The sequence below is a fragment of the Molothrus aeneus genome, chromosome 8, assembly GCF_037042795.1.
Source record: "Molothrus aeneus isolate 106 chromosome 8, BPBGC_Maene_1.0, whole genome shotgun sequence".
Classification (NCBI taxonomy): Eukaryota; Metazoa; Chordata; class Aves; order Passeriformes; family Icteridae; genus Molothrus; species Molothrus aeneus.
In genome coordinates this window covers 8,041,499-8,053,922 of record NC_089653.1, presented here as the reverse complement: position 1 = coordinate 8,053,922, position 12,424 = coordinate 8,041,499, and the positions used below count along the sequence as shown (strand labels likewise).

At 41.4% G+C, this 12,424-nt stretch overlaps 1 protein-coding gene across 4 annotated transcripts in view; it reads right to left on the bottom strand.

Moving 5' to 3' along the window:
* Positions 1–12,424, bottom strand: part of PAX2 (paired box 2) — an 83,167-nt gene that overhangs the window by 47,726 nt on the left and 23,017 nt on the right. For 2 of the 4 annotated variants that reach the window (XM_066554658.1, XM_066554655.1), the window contains exon 4: positions 1,320–1,405. In XM_066554658.1, the coding sequence (XP_066410755.1) occupies positions 1,320–1,405 (86 nt within the window). The remainder of the gene's footprint in view (positions 1–1,319; positions 1,406–12,424) is intronic. The other 2 variants (XM_066554656.1, XM_066554657.1) reach the window with 1 other exon arrangement.

Genomic DNA, 12,424 nt, shown 5'->3' with positions numbered 1-12,424 from the left:
TTAGAAAATAGAACAGGTAGACCTATGCATCCAGCAGGCATACCTATTGTGTCCCAGTGTGTCCCAGTAATGGAAAGAATATCCCAGTTCTCTTACAGGCCACTATTCATCATTCAGCTCATAAAGCACTGATCTGAAGCAATCAATACATCCAACAGAAGCCTTTCAGGATGGAACAGAACCTTTCAACACTCTCCAATGTAGACCCACTTCCTAGAATATCCCAGAGCAATGAGACTTCACTAGAAGGACTCACAATCACTACCCCAGTTCAGTCATTGTGTTCCCTAGACATTGCACTGCTGGTCCAAGAAGGAATCTGCCAGCTCCATCTGTTGTGATCAGTGATTGCCAGTCCAGTGAGCAAGTCCATGTTAAAAGAGCATCCAGAAATGTTCTTCCGTATTTGCCCATTGTAATCCTGAATACAGTTTGTGTACAGGACATCTACCAGCTCTGTCCGATGCAGATGAGCATTTTCTGGTAAATCCTTGTGTAGCAGCAGATTCTCCATAACCAACAGAATCTAAGAAAGTCTTAGGCCACAAATAAGCCACTGTAATTCACAGTATCCCAGAATACTGCATGTTTTTCCTGCTCTAGTTTGTCACTAGATAAAGCTATGCTAGCTATGCTAGCAAGAACAGACATATCCACCCCACAGCTCACAGATTAGAAAGTATCTCATCACACATCTAACACAGTACCTCTAAACAGACTAGGAGGCATTTGGTCACTGTATTACAGCCTCCATCTTCTGTTCACCTCAACAAACTAGCAAAACATCTCCCGCAGCATTCTCAGTGAAATACACCCATGGGATACCTGACTGCAGAGCTAGAACAATGAAGAATTCAGTTGTGAGGCAGCTGGAATATCTTACCCATATTTGTGTGTTACTACCATTAAAAAAATGGACCATTTCCATCAAAGGGAGAGGAGAGAAGAAAAATTGGTAGGGAGGAAAAAGAGAGTCAAAGGAAGGACAAGGGAAAAGGTGAAGACTGATGCTTAGACAGGACAGCAGTAAATAGCTCTGTATAAGGAGATGAAGGAGAGAGCATGAACATGAAATGGACATTAAGGCAGAATCACTTGGGCAAACCCCTACTTTGGGCTAGTTTCTCTGTGATTCACTTCTCTGCATTGCAACAGGGGAGACAAAGAATAGAAAACTCTGATTCATGGAGGCTTCTTTCCCCCCACCCCTCCTCCCTTTTGCTCTGCTTAGCATCTGCTTGTCAGACTTTGTTCCCTCAACTAAGCTTCATCCCCATTTCCACTTGACCTGTCACCACCCCTCATGCTGGTCTACTTACCAATAGTATGTCCTGGTGCAGTCACACCTGTCCCACTCCCATCTGGTGTTGGGTGAAAAGGTTGCTGAACTTTGGTTCTGATGATCCTGGAAAAGAGTGAAACACATTCAGAACTCAAATGCATCTTCTCTGTGCCTTTGCAGACCCACAGTCCCAGATATCAGAAGCTGAAGGCTCGATCTGAGCTCTCAGTGCAGCAGAGTGGCTTCATTTGCTTTGTGGTCCTGATTCTACTGCTTTAATAGTCCAGCTCTCAGAGAATCATCCTATTTCTGCTCTGTCATCTTTATCCCAAACTTGGGTGTTCACTGCATAAGGATGGTGTTCAGTGAGCAAGCCAGAATCTGCTGTGTGTTAACAGCTTCATTGCCATTTATGGTCTGGTCTGTGAGCGTAATAACAGTGCAGTCTTCACAGCTAATAGAGACATTGCTGAATTTACAAATGGAGTAGCTTTAATTTTGTTGTCTACCTGAAAAATACCCTTCTAACTGACTAAATGCTTTGTACTGTGGAAGGTTTGCCCATAGCCCTTGCCCTTCATAAATGAGGTGAAAGCAGACGGCATCTGTAGGGACTGGTGATGGGATATAGATCACCAGGAAAAAAAGGTCCATCAAACAGGGCAAAAATTGGTGTTTGTCAGGTGGTGAATGAACACAGCATGGGAACTCAAAAAAGCATCACGAAGCTTATAGTGTAGCTTAGAATGACAATAAACTGAACTGTAATTGTCAGTGCTCTTTTTCTTGTTACATGAAATCTTTCACCTCTAGGTCACTGGTTTAAATCCAGCTGAGGTCAGTGGTGAAAGAAAATCACTAGTACCTAGTACCTGACTGCAAGGTCCCTGACTACTGGCAGATATTGGGTATCTGTGAGTTGGGAACCGCTGTTCCACCAAGGAACTCGGTAAATAAGCCATGACCTGTGGAGGCCATGGAAACCAACTTCCTTTCTGAGATTAGAACAAGCCTCTCCTCTCTTCAGCCACTCCAGCTGGGGTGTAGGTGCAGATTCTCTTCATCCTGAGCTTCTGGAACTCTTAGCCCTGCATTTTATTAGCTTTATTTTCTACCCAAAAATCTCTCCAGAAAGTGAAAGCAAATAGAAGATTTATCCTGCCCACTTGAGAGCTTCCCTTAAAAATTTGTTCTGAAGAATAAGTCAGCAAAACTTCAAAGAGCAAATGCGTGGCTAGTGAGTGATATGGCATGGACAGAGATAGGCAGAGACATTATGGGGGCAATTTTTAAAAACCACTACTTCTGAGGATGAAGCCTTCTTAGGAAAAGAGAACATCTCACCTCAGCACGTTAGAAGACTCTGCTACAAGCTTGATGAAGCCTGACCTGTAGCTGGAGTGCCTGGGACATAGCTGGAGACAGAGAATGTCAAGGTTCTAGCTGAGGATGGAGATCCAGATCCTCACTTCATATAGATCAGTGGTACCAGATGCCCTAATCTATAGTTGCTGAGACCCCATACAAAAAGTGTCTGAAGGCCTCAGGGCCAGATTCTGAGGTCTTAAAATTTGCACTAGGTGAAGACCTGATCTGAAAAGTGTGCTACAGCAAATAATATAACTTTTTTTCTTCTTTTCTCTTTTTTTTTTCTTTTTTCCCCTCTTGTCTCACATTCCCCCTAAAACCCCCTGAAGTGCCACTCTGGTTTTGTGAGTTTATTGATTTCCCCCAGCCCAGAGAAACAGAAAAAGGGGATGGGGTGCAGGCAAAGGGATGGAAATAGAAAGCTATAAATTATTTGTGACAGGAAAGCAATAGTGCCAGAGTGCTGAGCACAAGTCCCGTGTCACTATTAGATTCCTTTTAGCCTGATGATACTGTAAAAGAGGTTAAGTGTCTGATGGAATCGTACACCTTGGGGGCAGGGGCAGTCCAGGAGCAGAACAAGCCACAGAGAGCGGGTATATCAATTCTCCACGCCAATAATATTCCCCTCATTGATCGCAACACAAAGTTCAAAAATCTCATTATAGCTAGGCAGTCCTGGAACTTTTTTAAAATCAATAGAGTGATATAATATATGTATACTTTGTATAAATGTTTCTATCCATCCATCTATCCGTCTATCCAAAATCTGCCTGAGGGTGTCTAAGTTTACCTACACATTATACTGTGTTATGTTCTATTGTAGTGTAGCATAGTGAATGGATTAGAAGATTTCCCCTGCAGCCTTAGATGACATATTATAAAACGTCCTGTTAGCACTGAGGTGACATCAGATGGTTCCATTCATACTGAGATGTGACATCAGATTTACCATTTGTACTGGGAGATGGCACCAGACAGCTCAGCTTCTACTGAGGGGAACCATAAGATGAGTCTAATTATTCTGAGATGGCAGATCAGGCTGTGCTGAATCATGCTGCATGAAAATTGCAAAGTTTCAAAAACCCATTTAGAGTAAAAACAGCCTGTGAAACGCTGCAGGTATAAAATGCCTGTCCATAATATTCCAAAACTCAGGCAGGGGATGAAAAGGAAGGTTCAATTTCCTTTCCCATTCAGTTCGAGGTCTCTTGGCTGAGAACACCAGTTAGTGCCAGTTGTGACTGTGTTTACTGAGATGTGTCCATTAGGAACTGGAATGAGACTCACCAGCTCATTGCACCAAGTAGCTGTCAGCTGGTAATGATTTTCGGTCACTACCAAGCAGGGCCAGATTTCTGCTAGTGACCCAGAGGTGAAAGGCTCTGTTCAGAAACATCCCATTCCTAAGAATGAAACCGGTCTTATGTCAAAAGAAAGTGTCCGGAAACCGTCAGCAGAGGAGAGTAGTTCTGGTTGTGCTGCCTCCAGTGGCTTGGGTCAAATAATTTTTGGCATCAAATGCACAGTGAACCTAATGAGGTATCTGGTAGAATGTATTTTCTATGGCTAAAAGAAGAGGCAGATCTTGAAAAGACTCTCCCCATCAGTGTTCCTTTGCCCTAAAGTCATGACTCAACTCCAGTGTTTTAAGGAAAGGCAAAATTTCAGGATTCTAATGCTCAGTACAGAACACGGCACTGCATCCCCCTGGGTCGATTCACTTAGGGACAGTGGTAAACAGCAGAATAGCTAGGCAGCACTGCTGCTGCTTTGAGAGGCTTCAAGTGAGTCTGTCCTACAAAAGACCACCTAATGAAACAGCAGATGAAAGATGAACAGAGCTGACCTGGCCCCGTAGCAACAAATGCAGCATAATAATGCTGTCTTTAAACTTCAGTGTTGCTGAAAGCTTCTCACCCTTACTAGGGATTGAAATACGCACTAAGCCAGCTCTGCTGCCTCAAATCTAGGATTTCTGGATTACTGCTGTGTAAGAGGTCACAAAACCTCGATCACCTCTTGCTGTCTTTGATGGGTTGTTCTTGCCTTCAGGCACTGGAGAAAGAGAAGTCTTGCAGATTACATCCTCAGCCCTTCCCAAAAGCAGAAGGGACACAAGTCCTGACACATCAGTTAGCAGTGCTGATTTCTTGAGATAAATGCCAATATTTTCAAACATCTTTTCCCAAGAGAAATTGACCCTTTGGACTAAATTCATCCCTGCTCTAATTCCATTACAATCAGTGACTACAATAACAGCCTTTGTATTTAATTAAGAACAGAAACTGGTACTTACTGTAAATTCCCATTTTTCATTTTCTGGTGGGAGATTTTTGTACAACTTGACTACTTTGAGTTTTGGATAATATAAACAGATTTAATACATTGCCTTCTGAAGTTTCAGCAACAGGACATTTATAGATCTTTGATTGCAGTAAAGCAACTGAACTTCATTTCACAATCTGAATTTAATATGCAATATTATGTTAAGTGATGGCATATAATGTCATTACAGTAAATAGTATCATACTATGAATTATACATCCATCCTGGAATTCATGAGTTGCTATAGTTGGCTTGTAGTAACTCCTTCTAGACTTAATATTACATACAGCACCAGCTGAAAACAACAGCTTATTTCCAAATGCCTTTGACTTTTTTAAATGCTCAACATTAGATCATGAATTTCCAATGTTTGATTTCTATTTCATTATTTTTGTCAGTTTTAATGGAATTCCTTCTCCTGATTCTGAATACAGATGGACAGACAAAAATCTTCTAGCATTACAAATGTAACAAGCTCTAATCAAGAGATGTAACAAAAAATATTACATGTTAAAATTAGCTGAGCCAGAGTGCTTTCTGAGAAGAACTTTCACTCCTTGTAAATGAGCAAGTAGAAAATCACTTAACTTGTGGAGAAATTACTCACTAAAAGAACATAGAAAAGATGGCAGAAAACTCACCTTGCTTCTCTGACATTTCTATCCAAACTCTCTAAAAGCCTAACATACTTGGTGGTTTCTCCTCTCTTACTGTGGCTGGCAGAGTGTTTTGACAGTATCTCAAATAAAAAAACCATACTAGGGCTGATCAGAGGGAGATAAGGTAGGACTGAATAATCTGGAGTCACAATCTAGAAATTGTCTTAATCCTGGAAGAACAGAGTGAAGTTGAACTGAAGGAAAGATTGTTGTGTCCTGCTGCCTCAAGAAGACCCTGACAGGTTTCAGAAAACATTGCTATCCTCACTCTGATCAGATTCCATTGTCATGGATTATTTTTGAGGGTGGAAGGACACACTCAGCAGAGCACCAAACTCCTTGTAATTGTTTTGGAGTATTCATATTTTAAATGCTCCATATTAGAAGCACATTACAAGACCCCAGGGTGTGCATTACTGGGCAATTAAAGCGGTTCTTGGAAGGCTAACATTGCGAAGCTTCAGCCTTTTCTCTGCGCTGTGTCCAGGGGAGGCTGTGATGGCCAAGGCACACACACCCTGCTGTGCCGCGCTGCTTAATTAGCGCTGGGCTGCACCGCCGAGCCGGGGCTGGGCCGGCGCCTGCACAAGGCAGCCTGCGGGGCACACGGGTAGGGCTGAGCGAGACAGAGCCTCCTCTGCATCAGATGGCTTCCTGCAAAAGGGCTTGTGACCATCCCTCTGATGCTGGCAAAGAGGGACAACATGGGATGAGAAGAGGCAGCTTTGGGGTCTTTGGTGAAAGCCCCCATGGAGCCAACAGTATCCCACCTGCAGATTGGTGCTGCAGAGGCATAAAGAGCTCTGAATGTGGCTTTGCTTCAAACAGGAGGCAGTCTTATATTTCTGGGCATAGGTTAAAACACAGCTGAATTCACGGTTGAGCAAAAGAAGAGGGGAGGGAAAATCTTGTTTGCCCAAAGTTCAAAACAGAAAGCAAGCTTTGTACTATGGTGAGGAAAAACAGCCAAGGGATTTGGGGGTGAAGGAAGGGAAATAGAAAAGTCTGATAGTTAGAGCCTAATCCGATTTAGGGAAGGGCTTCAGTTCTTGCTCTGTCATAGACCTCTCTCATCAAGAGTTTGGACAAATGGCATTTCTCTCTGTGCTCTGTTTCCTGCCTGAAGTGTGAAGATAGGAGCATTGCCGTGCCACCTGGGGCACAGTGAGGACAGCTGGAAGGAGGAGTGAAGGGCTCAGACTCTCTAATAAACAGGGGCCAAGTAAGTGCTTCAGCGAGCTGTAGCACGGTATTGGCTTCATTTTCCTGCTTGAAGCAGAAGTGACACGTACCCTGCTGACAGTGGCTCTATGTGAAGGGAAATGGGCAAAGGCAACAGGAATTGTGTTTCAGCTGCACAGACTTTGGTGGTGGTGTTTGCATTTGGAACAGCAGATGTAATTGGGAAAATCAGAGCTGCAGTTGCTACATAAAAGCCAACCAATAATTTCTCATAGGAAGTAGGGTGGGAGCAGTAGAAGCTACTGCTCTCAAAATCTACTGCAACACTTAGAACCTTCAGAAAAACAGCTGACATTGGCAGGAGCAGCTTCATCGCTAGCTGGCCTGGGGCTCTGGCACTCCCTGCCAAAACAACAGAATGCCTTCAAACCCTGCCACATTCAGGGGCTACAAGCAATATTCACACATTCAAACTTGCTTTTATAATGAAAATTGCATTTCTTTCTCCCTACCTTTTGGAAAAGGAGAGAGAAAATGAGTAATCATGTACTGTGTTAGCATATAAGCACAAGTATGATAGATTAATTAGATTGATTAGATTGATGGTCCTAAAAGGTACATGAAGAGGGATTATCTGTTTTCTCAAAGCTTCCAAATAGATGAGAGGTCAAAAAGGAGATGCCTTACATATTTCAAAAGACAATCCCAGCCCTCTCTGAGGAGAATTGACTCTGTATGTGCTGTTAATCTGTGTGGGTCCATCAATTTCACTGGGGCTAGACTGACATCATGCCTGCAGACACGGGGAGAAAAGTGTCACTTTGTTCCAGGTTAGCCTGCTCACTACGAACAAGAGAGAAAGCCCAATCCTGCCCATTTCTCTCACTGCATTTCTTGACTGCACTCTAAGACACACAATTCACAGCATCAGTTTTACTATCTGAAGGGCTTAGAGTGGAGCTAGGATTTTTTTGTTGTTTTAAATCAGTGACCCATGATGACACCATATGGTTTTATTTCATTTAATTTGAGCAGAGCATTAACGTTCAGCTTCTAGCAGATCTCTACCCATTCCACTTCTGCTGTGCTACATGGTACAAGTGCAGACATAAGGAAGAGGGGTAGAAAGAAGAAGATGTCTGCCTTCTGAGCGTAGATGTGCCAGGCAGGAGGCTGGCCTGCCACCTCCTTCTGCTGAGCAGTAGGATGCAACTTCATGGCCCTGGCACTGACGATTGACAGAGGTCAGCCCCATGAGGATAGATTGCCTAGCCTGACCCCCTGGAATGAATTGCTGCATGAGGCTGTAAGAACCATTTGCCCACCTGGGAAACAGGTGTACTTGAATATTTGCTGTGCTATGCAAAGCTGTGGCTACAGAGCCATCAGGACCCAGGCTGGCTGGCTTAAAGGTGGCTAAAGCATGTCTACAAGAGCTGCACTCAAGTAGTGACTACAGGATAGAAATGTCCTCAGGCAGGTGTTTCTTCTTTCATTTTACTCAGTTCATGTCTGGAAGGCTTTCTTCGAGAAATTCATTAAAATTCCAAACATTTAGAAGGTATCATACAGGTACCAAAATATTGTAAGTAAACTTGATCCTGGGTTTTTGACAACCTGGTTTTAAGGTGAATTAAGGAAATCTTAAATGACAAAAAGAGTACTACTGGTCTTGGATGTAGAAACACAGGCATAGGAGGAACCACCTGGGTCATCAAGTCCAAATTTTAATACCATAGGCCACCATGGAGCAGACATTCAACTCAGAGCATCCATCAAAGTAACCATTAAAGCAGATACAGATCTACCTTTCCCCCTCAACAAATTCATAATCTCTGCAACAGAAGACCAAAAGCTGTAAAAAAAACAAGTCACAGGAAGAAAACAGGAGAAAAGCATCGCTAGTAGCTAAAATCCCTTTCACTAGCAAGACATTTCTGCTATGAAAAGGCCCAGAAATTTTTGACCTCTTAGGAATTAAGAATTGTTTTCTGATTACACCTACACTGCAATGATGTGTAGTTCAGAGTGCTAACTCTGCAGTTCAGAGTGTCATTTTCTGTCACCTCTAGCCTGGCCGGCTTGAGTGCTGCCAGCAGTGCTGCTGCAGCAGCATGGAGCTGGCATAGGGCACAGCCCCAGGAGCTGCCAGCACACGGTGAGTGCCACGCGGCGCGCGCTGGAGCTGGCAGAGCAGCGGCCGTGCCAGCGGGTGAGTTAAGAAGACCTACAGAAACACACGGGCTTGCCAAGGTTAAATATCTTAATCTGGAGTATGGGAAGTTTTAATTGAAAGCTTTGCTTTGAGCCCGTTTCCAGTTATTAAAATTCAGGAGTCTGTGCTGAATTCCTTGTGGACATTCATTTTGATTAACAGAAGACATGTGTGTACTAGGAAGGGAGTCTTGAACTGGGAGGAATCAGATAAATGTAGATAACATTCTCAGCCCTCTTGCAAGTTATGCCATAGCTGGTATTTTGTGTAAAGCCTCAGATCTTGAAGATAAACAATTAGTTCAGCTTTCATTTAATACCAAGGTATTTCTGGCTTTCATAACTGCAAGGACCAGGTGGAAGTGGGACCTGGCTGACTCCCAAGGGGCCAGAACTGGAGGTAAAGGAAAAAAAAAATCTTATTTACAGCCTTGGGAATTTTATGCCAGTCTCTTCATTATGGAGGGTACTGACTCAGGACTTTTTAACTTTTGGTTTTGGCAGCATTGTGCATTAGCTGTGTATTATCTCTGTATCCTGCAGAGTGCTGCACTGCAGTGCATGCTTGCATGTGTTGGAGAAGTAAATGTTTCCCTTTACAGGGATGTACTTTTGTGTGCCTCCCTTACACTCCTCTGAACTAGGGAAAATTTTCACATTTACTCTTAGAAGATTTTTGCCAAAATAAATAAAAAAAAAAACGGTGCTGAGAATGTGTTTTTAAAATCTAATGTTCTTTTTACCCCAGCTTGTAAAGAAATCAACAAAATTGTAAGAAAAATATAAGTATTATTAGAGAGGAAAAATTTTGGGGTTTCCCTTTAAAATTATCTTTTTCAGATGAATTGTTGATTATGTTAAAATAAAAATAATATGTTTTGATTTTATTGAAAAAGTAGGTTCCAACTACTCTGAAATGTAGAATTTTAATAAAGTTCTGATTCAAAAACCCATAAAAAATATTCACAGAGAACCTGAATCTTTCCCTTCCTGTTCTAGTCCTTGTTGTTCTTGGTGTCATTTATTCCTTGCTTCATCGTGTCACCCAAAGCAGTTAAGCACAAGTGAGCACTTCAGGGTGTGGGTGCTACATAGACTCCCAGCATCAAGTTGGTGCCTGTCTCTGTAGAAGATTGTCTAATTTTCATATTTATAGGACAAAGTCAGTTTTATATTGTGAAAAGATAAATCTGTAACCAGTCTGTTTGGCTCATATAAGTCACTCTCAGGTCAAGTGTTTAGAGATACAAGCTGTATGTTTATGTGTCCATATTGTGTTGGCAAATGCATTAGCGTTTGTTTCTGGGTATGTTTTAATTCCCCACACAGCCAGCATACCTGTTTACCTATAGGTCTGCATTTATAACTGTGCCTACATGGAGTTAGACATTTGGGTCACATATTAAATATTCAGGTTCCATGAAGAATTGATAAATATTTTTCAACCATTTCAAATTTTAACAGAGTTTTATGGGAAAATATTTAGATGTGTGGCTTGAAACCATCATCAGATATTTATATGGATGTTTTTGTGCAGCACATACTTATTAAAAATTATATGTCACAATCACCTAGCACTAGTCTTTAACAAGGCTCTAATATCTATGATGTCATAGCTAACATATCTGAATACTGATCAATAATTTATGTGGAACCTTGCTGTATTATAAGGCCCATACCTGTGTGTACATTTGCATAATTGTGTAAGTTTGTGAAGGCAGAACTGCTCTATTCTCAAAAAACCATATCTGGCTTCCATCTGATATACTGCAGAACTGTGGGTTTCTGTGAGCCTTCACCAACCTATTATATCCATCCTTTTCTGTTACAGTTGCAGTGGCTGGGGGAGTACCCTGTGCCTCTGGGTCCCCGTTTTCTGGCTCCTGCATAAGTACAGTCCCTGTCCATAGGAGTTAGCAGATTAAGGGTTTATCTACATAAGGCTCTGCAAAATAATTTGAATTAACTGAATATGTGGAATTAAAGTGGTCTAGTTAAACTGCATTACACCTCTGATTCCCTTGTTTAGAATTAAGGCAGCTTTAATTTAGTTTAGCTTAATTCACTTTGGAAATGAAGTGAGCTTAATTCAATTTAGGACACTCAAATTTTGAATGAGCACCTGAACAATGTTTTAATGCTTTTAACCAATGTAGTTGCAAAGTTAACTCAGATTAATTTTCCTGTTTGCCCCTGTGTAAACAAGCCTGTTTGCTATTCCCTTTCAATGAAACCATCTCAGCTGAGACTCCTCCAACGACTCCGAATTGACAACCAACCTCCCAAGAGAAGCAGTTTAAATGATGCTCCCACAAGCACAAGTGTTTCCTTATCCCTACATCCCCATGCAGACAACTTTTCTCCCAGTGAGCTTTAGTGATCTCTAAGACTGATTTGTCTAGAGCTTGACTTGCTGAACCGGGCACTAGCTGGGGTAAATACAGAAGAGATGCAGCAGTTGTTCAGCACTATCTGAAGACCTGAGTTATCAATATTGAATTATTCAAAGTTTGCAGTTAAGGATTTTGCAGTGGAATATAATATTGCAAATTATGATATATTATTTCTGCAAATCATGATATCCTAGAGAATTTTAGTGATTTTATTCAGTTCCATTCTTTTAAAACATGGTCCCCTTAATCTGAATTAAGTACTTGTTCACCTAATGAATCAGAATGCCTCCAGCTGTAAATCAACATGTATTCAATTTTTTAAATCTAACTTCAGTTCAACAAGATCAGATGCAATCAGGATCCATAGGCAGAGGAATATAGAGGGACATAGGCAAGGGGATTTAAAAAACTATACTCCCTTTACTTTTTTTCTTGAATGTTTTGTAGTCTAAGAATACAGGAGGTAGCATGAGATGAACCAAAGATGCTATCATGTAATTTTTAAAAGGCAGTTGCAAAATCAATTATGAACAAAATAACCTTAGAAGTAAGACAGAAGCATATTTTAATGCAGGAATATTATTATTTTTAGAGCATCATTATGGAAATTTCAAGATTTTCATTACCTTCCTTAATTTTAAAACACACTCTGTATTTGGTCAAAAGATACCTTAGGAAGGAAATTCTGTCAAATATCTTTATCACAATGCAAAAAAGCCCTTGAAAAAATTGCCTTTTGGAAAATGTCCTCTCAGAAAGCAGCTGACCTAAGATTTTGCTTAAAATCAACCAGACCAAAAAAAAAAACCCAAAAAACTCCCAAACAAACCAAAGAAAGCCACTTAAATGTCCCAAGCCATCCAGTGCTCTTTGATTAGATGGTTAGGCAATATTTTGTGTGCTGGTTTTTATGGAGTTACTGCTTATGAATAGTGTTATTTGATGGCTACAGCAGTCTCGGATCTTTGAGTGGTAGAAGATTAGCATGGTTTCACTGA